Source organism: Pelophylax lessonae, assembly GCF_965119305.1.
Source record: "Pelophylax lessonae genome assembly, chromosome: 5".
Lineage (NCBI taxonomy): Eukaryota > Metazoa > Chordata > Amphibia > Anura > Ranidae > Pelophylax > Pelophylax lessonae.
The window spans coordinates 553742861-553768834 of record NC_138772.1 but is presented as its reverse complement, the minus strand read 5'-3'; the positions used below and the strand labels follow the sequence as shown (position 1 = coordinate 553768834).

At 49.6% G+C, this 25974-nt stretch overlaps 2 protein-coding genes across 2 annotated transcripts in view; one reads left to right on the top strand and one right to left on the bottom strand.

The window, feature by feature from the left end:
• The window catches only part of LOC309555793 (uncharacterized protein), a gene marked incomplete at both ends in the record, with an annotated part of 43010 nt that extends 42510 nt beyond the window's left edge, over nucleotides 1-500 (top strand). The window contains one exon of the mRNA XM_082257956.1: nucleotides 330-500. Within this exon, the coding sequence (XP_082114082.1) occupies nucleotides 330-500 (171 nt within the window). The remainder of the gene's footprint in view (nucleotides 1-329) is intronic.
• Nucleotides 501-7746: 7246 nt separating this feature from the next.
• Nucleotides 7747-25974, bottom strand: part of KIF9 (kinesin family member 9) — a 74073-nt gene continuing 55845 nt past the window's right edge. Inside the window, exons 18-20 of the mRNA XM_082257953.1 lie at nucleotides 25316-25431; nucleotides 10002-10106; nucleotides 7747-8042 (exon numbers count right to left, since the gene is read on the bottom strand). Of these exons, the coding sequence (XP_082114079.1) occupies nucleotides 7935-8042; nucleotides 10002-10106; nucleotides 25316-25431 (329 nt within the window). The 3' untranslated portion in view covers nucleotides 7747-7934. The remainder of the gene's footprint in view (nucleotides 8043-10001; nucleotides 10107-25315; nucleotides 25432-25974) is intronic.

Genomic DNA, 25974 nt, shown 5'->3' with positions numbered 1-25974 from the left:
CCGCTGAATAAAGTCCCCGGTTACATCCAACCAATCTGAAACAATATAACAATATAACTAGTTACAAATACCCAAACCTGACAATTCTACTGCAGACCAATAGGGGACAAATTGCTCTGTCCCATGGGGGGGGGGGGGGGTAAAGGTATGAGAGCTGAAGGGGTTATTTATTATTATTATTATTATACAGGATTTATATAGCGCCAACAGTTTACGTGGCACTTTACAACTTGAGGGTAGACAGTACAAATACAATACACTTTAATACAGTAGGAATCCGAGGGCCCGGCTCGTTAGAGCTTACATTACGTTGTTTTGGTCTTCTCCAGGGGAAGGTTGAGGAGAAGACGGTTGAGGTTCCTCTGATCAGCGGCACTATGAAGAGCAATACGGTGGCGGTGGAAGGATCGGAGATGGATGAGGAAGAGGAGACCGGGGGGGACGACACCTGGGACCTCTCCCGCTGTTTGGGTTGTATATTTGATTTGTTAAAAGGTTAAAGTCAAATAAAAAGCTGCTATCAATGATTGTCTGTGGAGAGCTCATTGTGGTGACAACCCCAAAAAAACTAAACAGTGTTTTGTTTTGTGGGGGGGGGGGGGGGAGTGGCCAGAAATCCCAATAGAAACTATTTCTCCCACTGACACCAATGATGGGACACTATTTCTCCCACTGACACCAATGATGGGACACTATTCCTCCCACTGACACCAATGATGGGGCACTATTCCTCCCACTGACACCAATGATGGGGCACTATTCCTCCCACTGACGCCAATGATGGGACACTATTCCTCCCACTGATACCAATGATGGGGCACTATTCCTCCCACTAACACCAATGATGGGGCACTATTCCTCCCACTGATACCAATGATGGGGCACTATTCCTCCCACTGATACCAATGATGGGGCACTATTCCTTCCACTGACACCAATGATGGGGCACTATCCTTCCACTGACACAAATGATGGGGCACTATTCCTCCCACTGACACCAATGATGGGGCACTATTCCTCCCACTGATACCAATGATGGGGCACTTTTCCTCCTACTGACACCAATGATGAGACACTATTCCTCCCACTGACACCAATGATGGGGCACTATACCTCCCACTGACACCAATGATGGGACACTATTCCTCCCACTGACACCAATGATGGGAAACATTTTCTCCCACTGACACCAATGATGGGACACTATTCCTCCCACTTATACCGATAATGGGGCACTATTCCTCCCACTGACACCAATGATGGGGCACTATTCCTCCCACTGACATCCCTGGGATGTTTCCAATCTGCAGTGGTCAGGACTGACCAAAAGTGGTCCAAAGAAGGAAAACTGGCCAACCAGTGACAGGGTCCTGGGGGGGGGGGGGGGCAAGGCTCATTAATGGAGGTGGGAAGGGAAGGCTCATTGATGGAGGTGGGGAGGGAAGGCTCATTGATGGAGTTGGGGAGTGAAAGGCTCATTGATGGAGGTGGGGAGGCTCATTGATGGAGGTGGGGAGGGAAGGCTCATTGATGGAGGTGGGGAGGGAAGGCTCATTGATGGAGGTGGGGAGGGAAGGCACATTGATGGAGGTGGGGAGGGGAAGGCTCATTGATGGAGGTGGGGAGGGGGAAGGCTCATTGATAGAGGTGGGGAGGGAAGGCACATTGATGGAGGGGGGGAGGGAATGCACATTGATGGAGGTGGGGAAGGCTCATTGATGGAGGTAGGGAGGGAAGGCACATTGAAGGAGGGGGGGAGGGAAGGCTCATTGATGGAGGTGGGGAAGGCTCACTGATGGAGGTGGGGAGGAAAGGCCTTTTTGATGGAGGTGGGGAGGGAAGTTTCATTGATGGAGGTGGAGAGGGAAGGCTCATTGATGGAGGTGGGGGGAGGGCTCATTGATGGAGGTGGGGAGAGAAGGCTCATTGATGGAGGGGGGGAGGGAAGGCTCATTGATGGAGGTGGGGAGGGAAGGCTCATTAATGGAGGTGGGGAGGGAAGGCTCATTGATGGAGGTGGGTAGGGAAGGCTCATTAATGGAGGTAGGGAGGGAAGGCTCATTGATGGAGGTGGGGAGGGAAGGCTCATTGATGGAGGTGGGGAGGGAAGGCTCATTGATGGAGGTGGGTAGGGAAGGCTCATTGATGGAGGTGGGGAGGGAAGGCTCATTGATGGAGGTGGGTAGGGAAGGCTCATTGATGGAGGTGGGGAGGGAAGGCTCATTAACGGAGGTGGGGAGGGAAGGCTCATTGATGGAGGTGGGGTGGGAAGGCTCATTGATGGAGGTATGGAGGGAAGGCATTTTTGATGGAGGTGGGGAGGGAAGTTTCATTGATGAAGGTGGAGAGGGAAGGCTCATTAATGGAGGGCTGGTCTGTGAAGTCCCATCCAATAGAAGAGCTACTGGAGCCCAAATTGCTGTAAAATGTACAGTAAATGTGGGTTCTGATAGAAAGGTGTCAGAACACACAGAGCATCGTAGTTTGCTGTGTATGGGGGCTGTGTAGCCGCAGAGCGGTCAGGGTGCCCATGCTGACCCGCATCCACAGCCAAAAGCCCCTTCAATGAGCAATGAGCATCAGAAGTGGAGCACGGAGCAATGGAAGAAGGTGGTCTGGTCTGATGAATCACATCATGTGCATGGCCGGGTGCGTCACTTACAATTACTGTAGAAGAGATGGCAGCAGGATGCAGTATGGGAAAAAGACAAGCCGGCAGAGGCAATGTAATACTTTAGTGAATACCATAGGAAAAAGAGGAAATAATACCATTCCTGCTGGAGAGAATGGACTTTTAAGGATGTGGGGTTGTCACCTGAGATGAGCATACAACAGCATAACATATAAAAAGGGGGTCATTTTATTGTAGAAATGAATTATGAAATATAAAATCATGTACTGTATACAGAATACAGTAAATCGGGTCATGACGTATACAGTAGGCGTATTTATGACAAACAACTGAGGGAAGTGAAGGTCCAACGCGTTTCGCAGAACACACTTATTTGTTCCCACTCCGCTTCCTCAGGGACTCTTAATGTTAGAGATGATGAGGATACAATGTATGGAGATGAGGAGGATACAATGTATGGAGATGATGAGAATACAATGTATGGAGATGATGAGGATACAATGTATGGAGATGAGGAGAATACAATGTATGGAGATGATGAGGATACAATGTATGGAGATGAGGAGAATACAATGTATGGAGATGATGAGGATACAATGTATGGAGATGATGAGGATACAATGTATGGAGATGATGAGGATACAATGTATGGAGATGATGAGGATACAATGTATGGAGATGAGGAGAATACAATGTATGGAGATGATGAGGATACAATGTATGGAGATGATGAGGAGGATACAATGTATGGAGATGATGAGGATACAATGTATGGAGATGATGAGGAGGATACAATGTATGGAGATGATGAGGAGGATACAATGTATGGAGATGATGAGGATACAATGTATGGAGATGATGAGGATACAATGTATGGAGATGATGAGGATACAATGTATGGAGATGAGGATACAATGTATGGAGATTATGAGGATACAATGTATGGAGATGAGGAGAATACAATGTATGGAGATGAGGAGAATACAATGTATGGAGATGATGAGGATACAATGTATGGAGATGAGGAGAATACAATGTATGGAGATGATGAGGATACAATGTATGGAGATGATGAGGATACAATGTATGGAGATGATGATGATACAATGTATGGAGATGATGAGGATACAATGTATGAAGATGAGGAGAATACAATGTATGGAGATGATGAGGAGGATACAATGTATGGAGATGATGAGGATACAATGTATGGAGATGATGAGGAGGATACAATGTATGGAGATGATGAGGATACAATGTATGGAGATGATGAGTATACAATGTATGGAGATGATGAGGATACAATGTATGGAGATGATGAGGAGGATACAATGTATGGAGATGATGAGGATACAATGTATGGAGATGATGAGGAGGATACAATGTATGGAGATGATGATGAGGATACAATGTATGGAGATGATGAGAATACAATGTATGGAGATGATGAGGATACAATGTATGGAGATGATGAGGATACAATGTATGGAGATGATGAGGAGGATACAATGTATGGAGATGATGAGGATACAATGTATGGAGATGATGAGGAGGATACAATGTATGGAGATGATGAGGATACAATGTATGGAGATGATGAGTATACAATGTATGGAGATGATGAGGATACAATGTATGGAGATGATGAGGAGGATACAATGTATGGAGATGATGAGGATACAATGTATGGAGATGATGAGGAGGATACAATGTATGGAGATGATGATGAGGATACAATGTATGGAGATGATGAGGATACAATGTATGGAGATGATCAGGATACAATGTATGGAGATGATGAGGATACAATGTATGGAGATGATGAGGATACAATGTATGGAGATGAGGAGAATACAATGTATGGAGATGATGAGGATACAATGTATGGAGATGATGAGGAGGATACAATGTATGGAGATGATGAGGATACAATGTATGGAGATGAGGAGAATACAATGTATGGAGATGATGAGGAGGATACAATGTATGGAGATGATCAGGATACAATGTATGGAGATGATGAGGATACAATGTATGGAGATGAGGAGAATACAATGTATGGAGATGATGAGGAGAATACAATGTATGGAGATGATGAGGATACAATGTATGGAGATGATGAGGATACAATGTATGGAGATGATGAGGATACAATGTATGGAGATGATGAGGATACAATGTATGGAGATGAGGAGGATACAATGTATGGAGATGAGGAGGATACAATGTATGGAGATGAGGATACAATGTATGGAGATGATGAGGATACAATGTATGGAGATGAGGAGGATACAATGTATGGAGATGATGAGGATACAATGTATGGAGATGAGGAGGATACAATGTATGGAGATGATGAGGATACAATGTATGGAGATGATGAGGAGGATACAATGTATGGAGATGATGAGGAGGATACAATGTATGGAGATGATGAGGATACAATGTATGGAGATGATGAGGATACAATGTATGGAGATGATGAGGATACAATGTATGGAGATGAGGAGAATACAATGTATAGAGATGATGAGGATACAATGTATAGAGATGATGAGTATACAATGTATGGAGATGATGAGGATACAATGTATGGAGATGATGAGGATACAATGTATGGAGATGATGAGAATACAATGTATGGAGATGATGAGGATACAATGTATAGAGATGATGAGGATACAATGTATGGAGATGATGAGGATACAATGTATGGAGATGAGGAGGATACAATGTATGGAGATGAGGAGGATACAATGTATGGAGATGATGAGGATACAATGTATGGAGATGATGAGGATACAATGTATAGAGATGATGAGGATACAATGTATGGAGATGATGAGGATACAATGTATGGAGATGAGGAGGATACAATGTATAGAGATGATGAGGATACAATGTATGGAGATGATGAGGATACAATGTATGGAGATGATGAGGATACAATGTATGGAGATGATGAGGATACAATGTATAGAGATGATGAGGATACAATGTATAGAGATGATGAGGATACAATGTATGGAGATGATGAGGATACAATGTATAGAGATGAGGAGGATACAATGTATGGAGATGATGAGGATACAATGTATAGAGATGATGAGAATACAATGTATGGAGATGATGAGGATACAATGTATAGAGATGATGAGGATACAATGTATGGAGATGATGAGGATACAATGTATGGAGATGATGAGAATACAATGTATGGAGATGATGAGGATACAATGTATAGAGATGATGAGGATACAATGTATAGAGATGATGAGGACACAATGTATAGAGATGATGAGGATACAATGTATGGAGATGATGAGGATACAATGTATGGAGATGATGAGGATACAATGTATGGAAGATTGTCACAAAAGCAACTTCATCATGGAAAAAAGGGACCACACTAAGCCATCCAAGCGCATATGGTATGTATCGGGGTCATGAAATGACCATACAGCCACCTGGCAAAGATTTCAGGGGCAGGTCTGATGGACACAGGACCGGGAAGGTTTACACAGTATCCAAGAACTTATCTGTGTACATCCATTCAGTGCTTTGGAGTACTCGGCTCCATATGTTATGCTATTGTGTGCTCATCTCAGGTGACTGACAACCCCACATCCTTAAAGGTCCATTGTCTCCAATAGGAGGGGTATTATTTCCTCTTTTTCCTATGGTATTTACTTTATAATAATATGATGTGGATGTGGGAGGTTGTCTCTAGAACTAGCAAACCTATTTAAACTCAGTGTAATGCTTTGTCGAGTGGGGCCCATGCCATGATAGGTCAGGGCTGTTTTGGCACCAAAAGGGGGGGCTGTTCTGGGGGGACAGAAAGACTGCCAGTAGCTGTTTGCCTTCAGACAGTCTCTCTGTCATTGAAACATCACAAGTCATTGTCTAACCAGAGAAAAAAAGAGAAGGGGGGAACAGTGTGATTGCTCTGACACCATGTGCGTAAATGTAGGCTTGAGCTATAGAGTTCTGTAAGTAACAAGTTAATACAGACTGGAAAAAAAATGTAAAAAAGAGCCTAGTACTCCACCTGCTGGTTGGAAAGAATACAAAATGATTGTATGTAGTAATTCATGTTTTAAACAGAACGCCACTATGCAGTAATCTATACGGATCAGCCATAACATTATGACCACCCACCATATTTCAATGACAGAGAGACTGTCTGAAGGCAAACAGATACTGCCAGTTTTTGTCTTCATGTACCCATAGTGCTCTACAATGCTGATCTATGTGCAATGACAAATACCATGTGCAATAAAATGTATATTTTATACCCACTAGGGATCGACCGATATATCGGCAAAGCCGATATATCGAGGGCCGATATGCACTTTTCCCAATATATCGGAATCGGCCCCTGAGGTTACCGATATTGCCGATATTTCGGGAAAGTGCGGTACCGGAGTGATGCCTGCAGCTAGAGGCATCACCCCGGTACCGGTGTCCATAGCCGACGTTCGGCTGTCTTGTAATCACAACCGATATGGCTGAGAAGCTGCTCGGCTGTCATTACAAGGAGCGGGAGGGGACGTTCCCCCCCCCCCCTCCTGCCACCTTCCGCAGCTCGCCCGGGTCTCCTGTCCCACCGAGAGACCCGGGCAACCAGCCTGCACGGCTGTCGAAGACCCGATCAAAGCCGCATTCGGCTCTGATCGGGTCTCCATACAAAAACCCGGAAGTGATGTCATGAGTGACATCACTTCCGGGTACTGTCTGGCACCAGATTCAACAAAATGACAGCATTCAAAACAGCCAAACTTGGCATTTTGAATGCTTTTAAGTGCAGAGGAGGGGTTAGGGGTCTTTTAGATCCCCCCGATCCCTCCACAACAGTACCTGTCAAAAAATAAATAAATAAATAAAAAAAAATATATATGCACAAAAATATTGGCCCAATATCGGCCGATTCCGATATGCATTGGCCAAAATATCAGTATCGGCAACGAAAAACCGATATCGGTCGATCACTAATACCCACACTAACTCCTGGGAAGATGGCGGTCAGTGAGCTCTATCTCTCACTGTTTATCTCTTGAGAGATAAAGTCTGAAAATCAAATCATTTTTGTAATACAATTAAAATTTGGAATTTATTTTGTTACTAAATGTGTTGTAAACAGCCAAAATAAAAGATATTTTATTTATCTTTACAAAAGTGTAACAATAACAAGAATGATATAAAACTTTATATAACTTATGGTGTTTATTTAGTTGTCCTGGCTGGTGTCACAGTGCAGCGCCCTCCCCTGGAGGGAAGAGGTAGAGCGGGTTCTGTGCGATCACATGATGGTCAGAGAAGTGGGAGGTTTGTTCTTAACACTGCTGGTGATCAGACCCGCTTTCTTCTTGGTGGGGGTGAGCTGGGCCATCGCTCGGCTGTAGTTGTGCTGCAACAATGACATTGGAACATAACTTTCATCAATTACAAAACCAATACTATTTAGTAACCAGATCCTAATGCGAACCTTCACCCCCACCCCCTCCTCCCCCGATCATGTAAAGCCCTGTGCAGGACGCCCCCTTTCGCAATATGGATTGGCACTTTTTTTGGTTCCCTATTTAATTTATTATTTGCTTTATTCCTGGCCCTGCCCACCCTCATATATTTGATATTACTACACACGTTTGAGTGAGGGCAATATTCCTAGGCCTATCAATCCTGGTTACCTCTAAACTAACGACCTGCAAAAGCTTTTGAATGTGTCACCTATGGACATTTTTGGGTATTGCAGTTAGTCGCTGATTCATGGCCGTGTGTAATTTTAAGGCTTGCCAGGTTTGGTATCTATTTAGTTGACACATCCGCATTTCTTTATTGTTTACCCATAAAATGGGTATTATATTGAGTTTGTGTGCATTAAACCGTTGCTCTAAAAATTTATAAATTAAAAATGGGAATTACCACCATTTTATGGTCTCAAAAAGTGGTCTGCCCACGAAAGGGATACTAAAATAGAAGGACAGAGTCTGGTGGGATTGGCAGTCAAGGTAAGGGTGCTCAGACCTGGTGGGACTGGAATCCAAGCTAAGGGTGCCCAAAGCTGGTGGGACTGGCAGTCAAGCTAAAGGTGCTCAGACCTGGTGGGGCTGGCAGAAAAGATAAGGGTGCTCAGAACTGGTGGGACCGGCAGTCAAGCTAAGGGTTCTCAGATCTGGTGGGGCTGGCAGATAAGCTAAGGGTTCTCAGACCTGGTGGGACTGGTCAAGCTAAGGGTGCTTAGACCTGGCGGGAAGGGAAGTCAAGCTAAGGGTGTTCAGACTTGATGGGACTGGCATTCAATCTAAGGGTGCTCAGACTTCACAGCAGTCAAGCTAAGTGTGCTCAGACCTTGCAGGACTGGCAGTCAAGCTAAAAGTGCTCAGACCTCGCAGGACTGGCAGTCAAGCTAAAGGTGCTCAGACCTGGTGGGACTGGCAGTCAAACGAAAGGTGCTCAGACCTGGTGGGAATGGCAGTCAAGCTAAGGGTACTCAGACCCGTTGGGACTGACAGTCAAGCTAGCGGTGCTCAAACCTGGTGGGACTGGCAGTCAAGCTAAGGGTGTTCAGACCTGATGGTACTGGCAGTCAAGCTAAGGGTGCTAAGACCAGATGGAACTGCCATTCAATCTAAGGGTGCTCAGACCTCGCAGGACTGGCAGTCAAGCTAAGGGTGCTCAGACCTTGTGGTACAGGCGGTCAAGCTAACGGTGCCAAGACCTGGTGGGGCTGGCATTTAATCTAAAGGAGCTTAGACCTCACAGGACTGCCAGTCAAGCTAAGGGTGCTCAGACCTGGTGGTACTGGCAGTCAAGCTAGGGGGGCTAAGACCTGGTGGGACTGGCGCTCAATCTAAGGGTGCTCAGACTTCGCAGAACTGGCAGTCAAGCTAAGGGTGCTCAGACCTGGTGGGACTGGCAGTCAAGCTAAGGGTGCTCAGACCTGGTGGTACTGGCAGTCAAGCTAAGGGTGCTCAGACCTGGTGGTACTGGCAGTCAAGCTAAGGTTGCTCAGACCCGGTGGGACTGATAGTTAAGCTTAGGATGCTCAGACCTGGTGGGACTGGAATTTAAACTAAGGGTGTTCAGATCTGGTGGGGCTGGAATTCAAGCTAAGGGTGCTCAGACCTCGTGGGACTGGCAGTCAAGCTAAAGGTGCTCAGACCCGGTAGGACTGGCACTCAAGCTAAGGGTGCTTAGACCTGGTGGGACTGGCACTCAAGCTAAGGGTACTCAGGCAACCTCTGGCCCCTTCCTTCCAGGAGTCTTTTGGAAATCTAGTTCAAACAAATGTCATCCAAATTTCAAGATCATCTCTAGTTTTAGGCTGTTAATGTTTTGTGGTCTCTGAACTAAGGATCACACAAACCTTCTGGTTGGCTTTGTTCCTGGCACTGTTGAAGGGCAGAGACCCCGGAACCTCCATTAGCAGCTCCTGTTGTATTTTGTCGTATCGCTCCTGTTCATCTTCACCCTGAAAAGAAGACAATCTCTACAGTGACTGACAACACCAAGGGGACAATTCTCAATATGGACATCCACCAGATCCATCTCTGATCGCTCTACTCTTCACAACATTCCAGGTCTGACTTTCATTAAAGAGTTACAAAACTTAACAGATAAATAGTGTGAAGTCCAAAAGTAGTGGAGAAACCATCACCCAACAGAATCCTAAAACGTATATGAAACTTTATTGATATACATGGTAAAAACAACATGGTAGCCTAAGCTTACGCGTTTCAGCCTACATGGTCTTAATCATATTTAGCCCTACTCCCATGGGAGCGGCTGAGTGTGGGGCCCCCTGGGTTACCGCTAGCAACAACAGTACCTTCAGACATGTTTTCAAGTGTGAGCACCTCAGACAAGAACCAGTCCAGTTTCTTTGGTTTTTAGGGTTTATTTGAGAACTTGGATGGGAGAAGGGAGAAGTGGGATACTCCCAACAACTGAACTATGCACAATTAGGCAGGGACACTGAAAGCTACTGCTTGGCGCTATTTAGCACTTCTCTGATGCTTGTTAACGCTTTACTGATGCTGGTTAACGCTGACTGACGCTGGATAACGCTGACTGATGCTGGATAACGCTGACTGATGCTGGATAACGCTGACTGACGCTGGATAACGCTGACTGACGCTGGATAACGCTGACTGATGCTGGATAACGCTGACTGACGCTGGATAACGCTGACTGACGCTGGATAACGCTGACTGACGCTGGATAACGCTGACTGACGCTGGATAACGCTGACTGATGCTGGATAACGCTGACTGACGCTGGATAACGCTGACTGACGCTGGATAACGCTGACTGACGCTGGTTAACGCTGACTGACGCTGGTTAACGCTGACTGATGCTGGATAACGCTGACTGATGCTGGATAACGCTGACTGACGCTGGTTAACGCTGACTGATGCTGGTTAACGCTGAGTGATGCTGGTTAACACTGAGTGATGCTGGTTAACGCTGACTGACGCTGGATAATGCTGACTGATGCTGGATAACGCTGACTGATGCTGGTTAACGCTGACTGATGCTGGATAACGCTGACTGATGCTGGATAACGCTGACTGATGCTGGTTAACGCTGACTGATGCTGGATAACGCTGACTGATGCTGGATAACGCTGACTGATGCTGGTTAACGCTGAGTGATGCTGGTTAACACTGAGTGATGCTGGTTAACGCTGACTGACGCTGGATAATGCTGACTGATGCTGGATAACGCTGACTGACGCTGGTTAACGCTGACTGACGCTGGATAATGCTGACTGATGCTGGTTAACGCTGACTGACGCTGGTTAACGCTGACTGACGCTGGTTAACGCTGACTGATGCTGGATAACGCTGACTGACGCTGGTTAACGCTGAGTGATGCTGGTTAACGCTGAGTGAAGCTGGTTAACGCTGAGTGATGCTGGTTAACGCTGACTGACGCTGGATAATGCTGACTGATGCTGGATAACGCTGACTGATGCTGGTTAACGCTGACTGACGCTGGATAACGCTGACTGACGCTGGTTAACGCTGACTGACGCTGGATAATGCTGACTGATGCTGGTTAACGCTGACTGACGCTGGTTAACGCTGACTGACGCTGGTTAACGCTGACTGATGCTGGATAACGCTGACTGACGCTGGTTAACGCTGAGTGATGCTGGTTAACGCTGAGTGAAGCTGGTTAACGCTGAGTGATGCTGGTTAACGCTGACTGACGCTGGATAATGCTGACTGATGCTGGATAACGCTGACTGATGCTGGTTAACGCTGACTGACGCTGGATAACGCTGACTGACGCTGGTTAACGCTGACTGACGCTGGATAACGCTGACTGATGCTGGATAACGCTGACTGATGCTGGTTATTGCTGACTGACGCTGGTTAACGCTGACTGACGCTGGTTAACGCTGACTGACGCTGGTTAACGCTGACTGATGCTGGATAACGCTGACTGACGCTGGTTAACGCTGACTGACGCTGGTTAACGCTGACTGATGCTGGTTAACGCTGACTGACGCTGGTTAACGCTGACTGAGGCGGGTTAACGCTGACTGATGCTGGCCTCAGCAAGGCCAGTTACTGGAACTTCACCTCTGACTGTAGGAAAAGTCCCTTTAAGCTCCCCAAGATACTCCTTCCTGAGGTAGCTGACTTTAACCACTTCCCGCCCGCCCTATAGCAGATTGATGGTGGGAATGTGGTTGCATTATCCTGACCGGACGTCATATGACGGCGGCAGGATAATGCGCTCTGTGCGCCCCCCGGGGGCGCGCAGAGCCGCAATCGGTGATGCGGCGTGTCACACTGACACACCGCATCTCCGATCTCGGTAAGGAGCCTCCTGACATAGGCTCTTTACCATGTGACCAGCCATGTCCAATCACAGCTGGTCACATAGTACACAGGAAGAGCCATTGATCAGCTTTCCTCAGTACGTGCCTGACAGGCACGAGCAAAGGAGAGCCGATCTGCGGCTCTCCAAAAAGGGGGGGGGGGGGGCGGACTGGTAATCAGATCATTGATTACCAGTGCAGACCCTCGGGGGGTGCCACTAGAACCACTAGGGATGCCCACTCATGACCCCAGGGATGCCCACCCATGACCCCAGGGATGCCCACTATGGCCACCAGGGATGGCAATCAGGGCTCAGGGAGCCCGCCAGTGCCCTCCCCATCAGTGCTGCCTACCAGTGCCCATCATTGCTATCTATCAGTGCTGCCCACCAGTGCCCATTATTGCCCACCAGTGCCGCCTATCAGTGCCAATTAGTGCCCATCAGTGCTGTCCGTCAATGCCGCCTATCACTGCCCATCAGTGCCCACCAGTGCCGCCTATCAGTGCCCATTAGTACCCATCAGTGCCCATTAGTACCCATCAGTGCCACCTATCAGTGCCCATCAATGCCACCTATCAGTGCCCAGCAGTGACGCCTATCAGTGCCCAGCAGTGACGCCTATCAGTGCCCACCAATGCTGCATATCAGTGCTACTTATCAGTGCCCATCAGTGCCACCCCATCAGTGCCATCCCATCAGTGCTCATCAGTGCAGGAAAAAACGTATTTATTTACAAAATTGTATAACATAAACAAAAAAAGTTTTTTTTTTTTCAAACTTTTCGGTCTTTTTTTATTTGTTTAGCAAAAAAGAAAATACCTTGCGGTGATCGAATACCACCAAAAGAAAGCTCTATTTGTGGGGGGGAAATAACATAAATTTGGTGTAGGTACAGTGTTGCATGAGCGCGCAATTGTCATTCAAAATGCAACAGCGCTAAAAGCTGAAAATTGGCCTGGGCAGGAAGGGGGAAAAGTGCCCGGTATTGAAGTGGTTAAAGCAAACTGTATTGCTGAACACTTCAGGGCCCTTCCTGGTGCTCCCTTTTACTCCCCAAGCTTCAGGGTTTAACTACTTGGCACCCCCTTTACTGCGCACTCCTGGCAGGGCCGTCTTCAATATTGATTGGACCCTGGGCAAACATTTTCTTGGGCCCTACCAAATGCACTTATCAACTATTTGCAGGCAGTGCGGGCTCAAGAGGCAGCTGCTTTGGGCCCCACAACAATACCTGGGCCCGGGGCAGCTTCCCCTTTTGCCCTGTGTTAAAGAAGGCCCTGACTCCTGGTTAGCTGGCTCCTGGATCCCCTTTGACCTCTCTGGAGTGGTCCCCTTTCCTAGGCAGACCCCTGGGCAGATCTCAAGCACTCACGACACTGTTTTTCCTGAAGATCTCTGCCCAGCAGCTCCACTCGGTCAGCAACTCTGGATCCCTTGCAGCCCAGCTCAACCTCCGGTCCCTAGGCTGACTGCCTGGACCACCTCCACACTTTACAGGAGGAGAGACAGCCGGCACCTCCTCCTGGGACTGATGCTCCCGCCAAAAGACACTGTCACATGCTCCCCACAGATTTATTTCCAATCCCTGGGTGCACTGCGGCAAACCCCGCCCACTGGGACAGTCATAAACCCTGGTGTGCTATTGGCTAGGTTTCCTCCACTGCCCAACAAGATCCCTCATTGGATACAGTGGGGAGACTCCCCAGACTCAACAGGCCACACCTGGAGGCATGTGACAGATTAGCTAACAGATCAGGCCCCCCTGATAAGCAGACAGGGCCACATATATGCTTTGTCCTAGCACCTACCTAGGTGCTACACATAGCAAAGGGTTAAGCGATTGGATCGCTCTAATGGTGGCCCCACCACTGACACACACATCCCCTTCACTAGACTTCTGGTAGTAAAAGAAATATGTGGTACTTCCACGTATGAGAACCATGTGATTCCCCCCAATCTACCCCTATGACATCCCTAGTGAATGATGATTGGCTGTTCAGGCACCCAGCACTGTCACATGAGGGCAGAGAGAGAGTCCCTTGATTCAGTATAGACAGTTGTGATTTAGAGCTCATGTAGGGCTGACTCCCTCCACTCCTGGAGGCCACACAGAGCACTACAGGTTCTCTTAATGTTACAATCTTTCTTTATCAGCCAATCAGCTGATTAACCTGCAGAGACGCGATTGGCCAGGCTGGTGTAAAAATTGATTTTTGTAAGATCTTACCGTAAAATTCTTTTCTCTTAAGCTCATTGACAGACGTAGTCCTCCTTGATTAATATCAACTCGGGTTATACTGCCCTCTACAGGAGTAGGACTAGACAGGAAAGAAAACGTTCTGGCCACACCTTAGGGGCAGTCCCAGAGGGTATATCCTCTCACTTCCTGCTACAGCAAATCAGTTATGTCACAAAGCAGTGTCAGAGAATTTAACCCAACCCAACTCAAAAACAGAGGGGCGGGTACTACGTCTGTTAATGAGCTTAAGAGAAAAGGATTTTACGGTAAGATTTTACAAAAATCCATTTTCTCTTACGTCCTCCGACAGTCGCCGCCTCTTCATATTCGTCACAATGGGGTATTAGACTTTTCTCCGAAGGAGTAGCTAGGCAACAGAATATGTTAACGTTAAAGCTTTTAACATATCCCACCCTCAAGGGGTGGTCCCCTCAGTCAATACCCTCCTACTTCCTGCAACCATATCTCAGTTTCAATGTCTAGCTTGTCAGGAGTGGCTGGCTCTCTCTGTGCTGGGGCTTTTTGCCCCAGCCTCTGTTCTTATTTTTTGATTTTTGTTTGAGTTTTTTTCTCTACCTTTACTTAGCTGTTATTTTTGTCAGCGTTAGTTAGTTCTTCTGATGAAGAGGATTATGCGGGCTGGGTCTCGGGCTGATCCCCCTGGTCGCAGGTCGTGGGTCAGTGGCTTCCCAGCCTGCCATCGAGCGTTCAGCCAGGTAACGCTCCTGGCGCAGTGAACGACCCATCCCTGTTCGGTGCAGGGATGATTGGTGAGGTGGCTACCTCACTGGACGCTGTGCGGTTTCTTAACCCCCGTTTTGTGCGTCCTGAATGCGACTCTCCCTGCCTCATGTGCAGCGGCTTGTTCGCCTGTGCGGGTCCCCCACGTCGTTGAGAGGTAAGTGTATCTATGTGGGGACCTGTATATCGGGGGGGGGGGGGGTGTCAGTCTGGGACTGTGTAACCTGCCTCTGTTCACACTGTTTTGTCTCCCTATCACTCTGCTGCATGCTGTGGGCTGCAAGGGGGGGGGGGGGAGCTGTGTGACACTGTCTGTGTCAGCCTGTGTTCAGTGTGCAGAGCTGTGTGCTGTGGGGCATGTTTTCTGTCATGTTGGGGCACGATACAGCGATCGCTGCGGCGATCTGCCATGTTTTTTTGCATGGATAGTGTTATCTGCATAACTGTATTGTAGGAGCGGCGGTTTACATGTTCTACATGTAGGCGGCCATTTTCTTGTAGCCTTCACATAGGCTTTAATAGAGCGCCCTGGTTTCATCACTTCCTCTTCTCCTGGGTGCACCGATCGAGGCAGCAGCAGCGGCAGGGATCTCCTCAGGTTTTATCCTTCTGTTCTTCCTATATCCATTGCCTGCGTTCAGTTTATTGTCCCTGTGGGGGTCTCATTGTGCTTGTGTGAGGTGCGGTGGGCTGCGCTCGCCGCGCTTGTTAAAGGGGCAGTTAACCCTTTATTCTCCGGCATATTATATTGGGGCAATGGATTCTCAGGAGGGCAAATTTCCTGCCACCTTGGTGGAAAGCCAGGGGTCTGCTGTTTCCCCCCCAGGGGGGGATTTGGCCGCTATAGTGGCTGGCCTTGCTGCTCAGGTGCAGATGCTGGTGGCTGCTCAATCTACTAAAAGGCCCAGAGTTTCTATTTCCTCTGATTCTGAGGGTGAAGGTGATGGGGCTGTTATGGCGGGGGTCTCCTTATCAGGGTCCCGTTCCTCCCTGGATCTCGTGGGGTCCGAGGTGGAGGCTGAAGTTGAAGGGGTTGATAATTCTCCCCCTGGCTCGCCTGAAGAGCTTGCAATCATGGATGAACTGATTGCTTCCATAAAACAAACGCTGCGTTTGCAGGATGAAGTGTGTCCTCCCGCTGCCTTGGCGGCTTATGGGACGCAGAGAAAACGCAGGACACCGCAGGTTTTTCCTTGCACTGATGATTTTCAGCGCGCTGTTAAGGAACAATGGCGCCACTTACGCAAACCTTTTGCTGGACCTAGTAGGTTCAAGCTGCGTTATCCTTTTTCGCCTTCCACTGATGAACGGTGGTGTGTGCCACCCCCGGTGGATCACGCAATTGCGGTTTTAAACAAATCCACTGCGATTCCTGCAGAGGATTCCCCGGTGTTCCGTGATGCCACGGATAGGAGAATGGAGTCTCTTGCCCGTCATACTTATTCTGTTGCGGGTTCGATGCTAAAGGCTCTGTTTGCCTCTCTTATGGCAGCCCAGGCTGTCGCAAGTTGGACGCAGATGCTTAGGCGCGTCCTAGTGGCTGATTCGGCCTCGCCGACGACACTGGCTATGGTGGATCAAATCCATCAGGGTGTCATATATCTGTGTGATGCGGACTTGGACCTAGTCCCGTTGGCTGCACGTGTACACAGTGTGGCGGTGTTGTCTCGCCGCCTGGTTTGGTTGAAGTGTTGGTCGGTGGACCAGTCTTCGCGTAAAACCTTAGCCAATCTGCCTTATGATGGGTCTCGCCTTTTTGGGGAGTCCTTGGATGCTTTGATAAAGGGGATCACCGGAGGTAATAGCACTCTCTTGCCCCATTTCCCCAAGGCTAAGGGGGTTCCTGGGAAGAAGCATGCTAATTTTCGGCCTTCTCAGGGGTCCTTTCTTGCCTTTCGGTCGCACTACAAGGGCAAACCGTTCAAGGGTCAAGGCTCTCAAAAGAAGCCCTGGTCTGGGAAACAGAAGTCCGGTCAGTCCGGACCCGCTGCCCATAACAGTGCGGCCTGAAGGGGCGCCCTCACCCAGTTCTGGGGTGGGGGGACGCTTGCTTGGTTTTCTTCAACCCTGGTTGGTCCGCGTGCGGGACCGGTGGGTTCAGGAAATCGTTCGATCTGGTTACAAGATCGAGTTTCTCTCTCGGCCGGAGAGCAGATTCTTTCCCTCAAATCTTCAACTGTCTCCGGAGCGTTTACGGGATCTGCACCTAGCGGTGCAGGACCTGAGGGCTCAGGGAGTGGTGGTTCCGGTGCCTTATCGGGACAGATCTGGTTCGGTCTGCGTCCAGCCAGGGTCTGGAAAAGGACCTGTCTGTCACGATGCAAACTCTACAGGAGTTTGGTTGGACGATAAATTTTCCAAAGTCGACGCTGAGTCCGTCGGTTCGTCTTCCCTACCTGGGAATGATCCTGGACTCGGTCCAGGCGAAGGTCTTCCTGCCGGAAGACAAACTCAGGACTCTTCAGGAGGAAGTCAGGTCCCTCAGGGACTTTCCACACTCGTCTCTGCGGGCGTGCATGAGATGTCTGGGATTGATGGTCTCGGCCTTCGAAGCGATTCCCTTCGCCCAGTTTCACACGCGGGGTCTCCAGGCGGAGATCCTGTCCAGGTGGGACGGGCGACCTCACTCTCTGGATCTTCAGATCTCGTTGAGCCATCGCACCAGAAGGGATCTTCTGTGGTGGCTCCAGTCCCCGATGGTATCGGGGGGCTAGTCCTTTCGTCCTGTCTGGTGGACGGTGATCCCCACGGATGCCAGCCTGTCGGGCTGGGGTGGTGTTCTGGGCGTTCTGTCCGCCCAGGGAACTTGGTCGGAGGGGGAGTCCTCCCTTCCGATCAACATTCTGGAGTTGCGGGCAATAAACCTCTGCCTTCGTCGTTGGACGGACCGGCTGCAGGGCTGTCCGGTTCGGGTGCAGACGGACAATGCCACGGCGGTGGCCTACATCAACCACCAAGGGGGCACCAGGAGTGCCCGAGCGGCTCGGGAAGTGGCCGACATTCTGTCTTGGGCCGAGACTCATGTCCCGGCGATAACGGCAGTTCACATTCCGGGGGTGGAGAACTGGCAGGCGGACTATCTGAGTCGCCAGATCCTGGATCAGGGGGAATGGTCTCTCCACCCGGCTGTCTTCCAGATGTTGTGCGCGAAGTGGGGTCTTCCAGATGTGGACCTGTTCGCGTCTCGTCTCAACAACAAGGTGAGAAGGTTCGTGGCAAGGACGCGCGATCCTCGGGCGGACGCCTTGGACGCGTTGGTGGTCCCGTGGCATCAGTACGAGCTGATGTATGCGTTTCCACCGATTCAGTTGCTATCCAGGTTCCTTCGCAGGTTGCACTCGGAACGCAGCACGGTGATTCTTGTGGCACCGGACTGGCCTCGCCGGTCCTGGTACGCAGACCTCGTGAATCTGGCGGTCGACGCCCCGTGGCGTCTACCTCTTCGAGAGGATCTCCTGTCTCAGGGGCCGATATACCATCCTGCTTTACAGTCGCTGGCTTTGACGGCCTGGCTGTTGAGACCGAGGTCCTGAAGGAGAGGGGTCTCTCCCCTGAGGTCATTCATACATTGGTCAACGCGAGGAAGTCTTCCTCGGGGAAGGTTTACTACCGAACCTGGAAGGCCTATTTTGCCTGGTGTGAGTCCAGGGGGTTTTCACCCCGCACGTACTCGGTTTCTCGAGTGTTGTCCTTCCTTCAGGCAGGTGTCGATCAGCGTTTGGCGCTGGCTACGATCAAGGGTCAGGTGTCTGCGCTGGCCGTTCTTTTTCAACGTCCCGTGGCTTCCGACTCTTTGGTTGGCACTTTTGTTCAGGGAGTGCGGCATCTGGTACCTCCTAGGAGGGATCCTCTGCCCCCTTGGGACTTGAATCTCGCTCTATCTGTGTTACAACGTGCTCCTTTTGAACAGATCAGGGAGATCTCGTTGTCTATGTTGTCCAAAAAGGTCGCCTTTTTGGTTGCGATCACTTCGGCTCGCAGAGTGTCGGAGCTGGCGGCTTTGTCCTGCAAGTCTCCGTATCTGGTTGATCATTTGGATAAGGTGGTCTTGCGACCTAATCCTTCTTTTCTTCCGCAGCGAGTTTCGGAATTCCATCTCAATGAGGATATTGTCTTGCCTTCGCTGTGCGCGAAGCCTAAACATCCGAAAGAGGTGAGGCTGCATTCTTTGGATGTTGTTCGGGCGATTAGGGTTTACCTTAAATCGACTGAGTCTTTTCGAAAGACGGATTCTTTGTTTGTTCTTCCAGAGGGTCCTCGGAAGGGCATGGCGGCGTCGGCCTCTACCATCGCCAAATGGATCAGGCGAACCATTGAACAGGCATATGTCTTGCAGGGGAAAGTTCCCCCTATGCCTGTGAAGGCGCACTCTACTAGATCTCTGAGTACGTCTTGGGCCTGTCGTCATGGGGCTTCTGTAGCCCAGGTGTGTAAGGCGGCGACCTGGTCGACCGTACACACTTTCACAAAATTCTACAAGGTAGATGTTCAGGCATCGGCGGATGCTTCCTTTGGCCGCAAGGTTCTTAGTGCGGCAGTTCCCTAGGGTCCCTTGTTGGGACCCCTGGCTGTTGGGATACGTTTTCTATCCCCTGGTTATTTGTTTTTCCTGGGTTGTTGCTCCTGTTGAGCAAGTTTTTTTCCTGTTGCCCAGCTGGTTTCCTTCCTTTGGTAAGGTTCCTTTCTTTGATGCGGAGACTGCGTTGCCTTACGGCGCGGATGCGTTTCCCACCCCTCATGTTTGCACTGCTTTGGGACGTCCCCATTGTGACGAATATGAAGAGGCGGCGACTGTCGGAGGACGTAAGAGAAAACGGAATTTTTGTAAAATCTTACCTGTAAAATTCCTTTTTTTTGAGTCCTCCGACAGTCGCCGCCCCCGCCCCTCTTTTGGGGTTTGGTTGTATACTCTACTGCTATTCCACTGAAACTGAGATATGGTTGCAGGAAGTAGGAGGGTATTGACTGAGGGGACCACCCCTTGAGGGTGGGATATGTTAAAAGCTTTAATGTTAACATATTCTGTTGCCTAGCTACTCCTTCGGAGCAAAGTCTAATACCCCATTGTGACGAATATGAAGAGGCGGCGACTGTCGGAATTTTACAGGTAAGATTTTACAAAAATTCCGTTTTTCTCTGTCGCTCATTGACAGACGTAGTCCTCCTTGATTAATATCAACTCGGGACGTCCCAAAGCAGTGCCACAAATGAGGGGTGGGATAACAGAAATCAAACTCCAGAAGGCCCAACCGAAGCCAACCAGAAGCATCAAGGACTCATCGAGCAAAAAGATGAGACCTAAGTGAAAAAACCCAACAAACCCTCGAGGTAGACTAACGGTCTCCTCAAATTGCGGCCTGCAAAACCTTGCGGCCAAATGAGGCATCCAACGATGCCATCACATCAACTTTATAAAATTTTGTAAAGGTATGAACCGACGATCAAGTAATCGCCTTGAAAACCTGGACCCCTGACGCCTGATGGTGGAAGGCCCAGGAAACACTAAGCGCCCGAATAGAGTGCGCCTTAACAGGGAACGGAGGATTCCGACCCTTAATAGAATAAGCCTGTACCACCGTCTGTCGAATCCATTTGGAGATAGTCGCGGCAGATGCAGGCAACCCCTTTCTAGGGCCATCCGTGATCACAAAAAGTGAATCCGTCTCACGGAACGATTCCGTAGTCTTCAGGTATACCCTGATTGCCCGAACCACATCCAAGGAATGTAACGCACACTCCCGAGGATGACTGGGCTTAGGACACAAGGAAGGTAGCACAATATCTTCATTCAGATGAAAATCTGAAACCACCTTAGGAAGAAAGGATGGCTTCGGATGAAGAACTACCTTATCCCTATGAACCACTAGATATGGGGAATGGCATGATAATGCGGCCAGTTCTGACACCCTGCGTGCAGAAGTGATAGCCACCAAGAAGGCCACCTTCTGAGATAATGTAAGCAAAGGAATCTCCCTGATATTTTCAAAGGGAGGTTTCTGCAGAACCGACAAAACCAAATTAAGATCCCAGGGCGGTAAGGGCGCGCGCACTGGCGGAGCCAGGTGCCGCACTCCCTGGATGAAATTCCGCACCAAGGAATGAGTAGCCAGCGGCTTCTGAAAGAAGATTGCTAACGCTGAAACCTGACCCTTGATAGTGCTCAAGGATAGTTTCTGCTCAACCCCCTTTGCAGAAAAGCCAAAATTCGGGTCACCAAATAGGTACGTGGGGGAAATCCCAACGATTCACACCACGCAATATAAGTCTTCCATGTGCGATAATAGACTTTGCTGGAAGTCGCTTTCCTTGCTTTAATTATAGTAGGAATAACTGAAGCTGACAATCCTCTGTCCTTCAGTACCTGGGTCTCAATGGCCAGGCCGTTAAAGCCAGCGACTGTAAAGCACGATGGAAGATCGGTCCTTGAGACCGCAGATCCTCCCTGAGAAGAAGTCTCCAAGGAGCGTCCGCGACTAGTCTGCCCAAGTCGGCGTACCCGGCTTGACGAGGCCAGCCCGGAATTACCAGGATAACTGGAGTTCCCTCCACCTCTATCCTGCGGAGAAATCTCAGCAGTAACTTGAGAGGGGGGAAGACATACAGTAGCTGATACTGCCCCTACGGGGCGCTCAGCGTGTCTGCTGCGTCCGCTAGAGGATCGCGGGCGCGAGCCCTGTTGAGCCGACATGCCAACAGATCCATATCCGGGGTGCCCCAATGAAGGGACAGCTGGTGAAATACCTCTGGATGAAGAGACTATTCTTGATCCAGAATCTGACGGCTGAAATAATCTGCCTGTCCACCCCCGGGGAGGAATATCGCGGAGAGAGCTGGAACAACTGTTCCCCCAATAAAGAATGTTGGCCACTTCTATGGCCGCCAGGGCACTCTTGGTGCCCCTTGGTGATTGACATAAGTCTTGACCGTGGCATGGTCCGATTGGATCCGAACCGGGCTGCCCTGGAGCTGCTCGGTCCAGTAAATCGGACAAAGTCTGATCTCTCTCAGTTCCAACACATTTATCGGTAACCTGGAATTTATCAGAAGAAATGACTTCCCCTGGCTGAGCATCGGAGACCAAAGCCACCAGACCAGAGCCTCCCTGGTCCGCTCGCTCAATCGGATCCGATTGTCCAGGGAATCGGGATTCCGATTACATTTGAGAAGAATCTCCTCTTGGAGAATTCGGGTATGAGACTGGGCAAACAGTACTGCCTCCAAGGAGGCGACCATCAGTCCCAGCCAGTTGACGGACAGCAACATCCGAATCATTGACTGAATCTTCTGGAGTTTCTCCGCATGGGGAAACACTCTTGCCAAGGATGTATCCAAAATTAGGCCCAGATAGTTCAGTGTCCTGGTGGGAACCAGCCTGTGAAGATGGGGATATGAAGATAGGCATCCTAAATGTCTATGGACGCCAGGAGATCCCCCTGATGCAGGGAGGCCACCACTGTATGGATGGACTCCATCTCTCCCAAGACCAGAATTGGACGCACCTAGCCCTTTTCCCTGGGCATTGTGAACAGGTTCGACTAGAACCCCTGAAACTGTCCAAGGAATGGGAACTACCACTCCCTGTTGCATCCAGCTGTCCCCCGCAAAGCTTTTTAAGCGACCGGGGGATGTCGAATGTTGGAAGGGAAGAATCGCACCGGTGGAAGTGATCGAAACTCGATCTTGTATCTCGACCGTATGACCTCGCGAACCCCTTTATCCGGGATTCTGGAAAGCCATGGATCCGGAAACCTGTGAAGACGTCCCCCCCACCCTAGAGATGGGTGGGGGCCCATTCTGTCAATCCAACGGGATAACAGTGGCTTTATTTAGTCTGGAAATCCGTGAGTCCACTATTGGTGGTACCGTCCATTTTATAATGAGGGATACCTCAAACTGATAGCGCCTAGCAATGCGTTTGGAAATAGCAGGGGTTCGTTTTCGGACGACCCCATTTGGGCAAGGGAAATCTTTCGCCATCTTGGTAGGCTTGCCAGTACCAAAAAAGGAATATCAGTCTCAGCTACCTCTGCCGGTGTAATCTCAAGATTTAAGGTTTCCCGGACAGACTAGTGCCTCCACCAACGCTTCTTGTGCTATGGCGGAGGCAGAAGCGTCCTCCTCACTGTCTGAGGAGACCGTACCTGAGACAACAACCCCAGAAAAGGGGCTGCAATGACCAGCTCAGAATCCGTATCTGAAGTATCAGATGAAATAGGGGTAGGCGGGGGTCGCTTTTCTTGACCCCCGTCCCGTCCCTGACAGGCTACCTCCACCCGGGATACCAAAGACTCCAAAACTGCTGATAATGCATCATCACAAGTGGGGTACTGGAGGGTCCTGCGGCCACCTCGAGGGGATCAGGTGGGGATATATGTGTGGCAGGGTTCATGATTATTCAAGACACTTGCCAGTAAACACAAAAAATTAATTGCAAGAAAAAACATTTTTTTTTTTACTTAGTCCCCCAGCGCAATAGCGCCCCACAGTGTACCTGCTTGGACCCCTCAGAGAGAGAGAGAGAGAGACCCCAAGGCTCACCTGATGCACAGAAGTTTCTTATCAACCTGCTTCCAGCACTGTCTGTTACAGACAGGAAGTCTTTGGCTTGCTTTCCCGGGCCGAGGAGGCGCCTCCGCCCCTTTACACGCCTTCCGGCGCCTCCCAATTACTCCTCGAGGTGTTTGGTCACCTCAAACATGGCCGCCCCCATGCTGGAGACACGAGGCTACGCCAATATGGCGGCCTCGTGCGATCTGCAGGAAAATGGCGGCGGCCTGTGGAGGATAGCGGTGGCTTGAGCAAAGTAGCAGCGGCCTGCAGGAGTGTGCGCTCGGCCTGTGCGGCCTGCGGAAGTGTGCGCTCGGCCTGTGCGGCCTGTGGGAGTGTGCACTCGGCCTGTGCGGCCTGCAGGAGGCTGTGCGGCCTGCGGGAGGCTGTGCGGCCTGCGGAGGTGACCGGCTTTATGGAAGGATGGCGACCTGTGGATGTGGTAATCCAGGCATAGGCATCGGCCTGTATACACATTATGTCAGGTAGGATACCTCTATACCTTAATAGTAATGCCTTTTAGCAGTCTGCCACTGACTTCAGTCATCTCCCTTATAGTGTCATATAGTGACTATAGATAGTCAGCTCCCAAACCAAGCTCTTAAGAGGGGGATCATTGACACCTGCTAGGATCACGTCCATCCATCCCAGAGAGGGGCCCGCGTCCACCAACAAACCCAACAGGGGGAGAGGGGGAACATTTTACTCACCATAACCAGGCGGGCGCCAACTCCTGACAGAACCCCTCTCCACCGGGGTGGGGGGGCTGTCGACCAATACGGATGCCGTGACTCAGTTTGCAACTGGTCATTGGCGTCCAGGCGAGACGTTTAACTCGCAGGGTCAGTCCCCGTCCAGTGGGACTATGTCGCGGCCGACCCAGCGCGGAGCTAGGGCCTGCACGCGCTCGTAGGCTGAACTGGGGTGACCACTGGATCTCAACATCCAGCCCGTCGCCCAGTTTCAGCGTACTTGCTTGAAGATCTCACAGGAACACTGGAGAAGAAAAGCTGCCTAAAAAAGTATTTCTAAAAAATCTTGCCAGGACCAAAGATCCCAGCAAGGAACTTAGGTCCTTACTCCTAACTAGACAGAAAAAAACTGATTTGCTGTAGCAGGAAGTGAGAGGATATACCATCTGGGACTGCCCCTAGTGTTTGGCCAGAACGTTTTCTTTCCTGTCTAGTCCTACTCCTGTAGAGGGCAGTATAACCCGAGTTGATATTAATCAAGGAGGACTACGTCTGTCAATGAGCGACAGAGAAATGTTTGTTGTACATTGCACTGACTGCACAGAGGTACAATAGGGCGGAGCTTACCAGTGACATAACTTTACAGACAGGTAGGATTCCGGGTCTCAGAGTGCCGCCGACCTTCACCGAATTCTGCACCTCCTCCGGGAGGACGAACGACTCGTTATACCAAACCTCGAACTCTGAGAGAACAATAATACAAAGTGTGCACTGAGAGGGTACTTATTATTAGAAAAATGTACTAACTGTGTGTGAAGGGATAGGGAAATCTCCCCATTGTGGGAGGGGCAGAGACACAAACTACTGCAGGACATCTCACCATTGTGGGAGTGGCAGAGACACAAACTACTGCAGGAAATCTCACCATTGTGGGAGGGGAAGAGACACAAACTACTGCAGGACATCTCCCCATTGTGGGAGGGCAGAGACACAAACTACTGCAGGGAATCTCACCATTGTGGGAGGGGCAGAGACACAAACTATTGCAGGGAATCTCCCCATTGTGGGAGGGGCAGAGACACAAACTACTGCAGGACATCTCCCCATTGTGGGAGGGGCAGAGACACAAACTACTGCAGGACATCTCACCATTGTGGGAGGGGCAGATAAACAAACTACTGCAGGGAATCTCACCATTGTGGGAGGGGCTGAGACACAAACTACTGGGGGAATCTCCCCATTGTGGGAGGGGCAGAGACACAAACTATTACAGTGGATCTCACCAT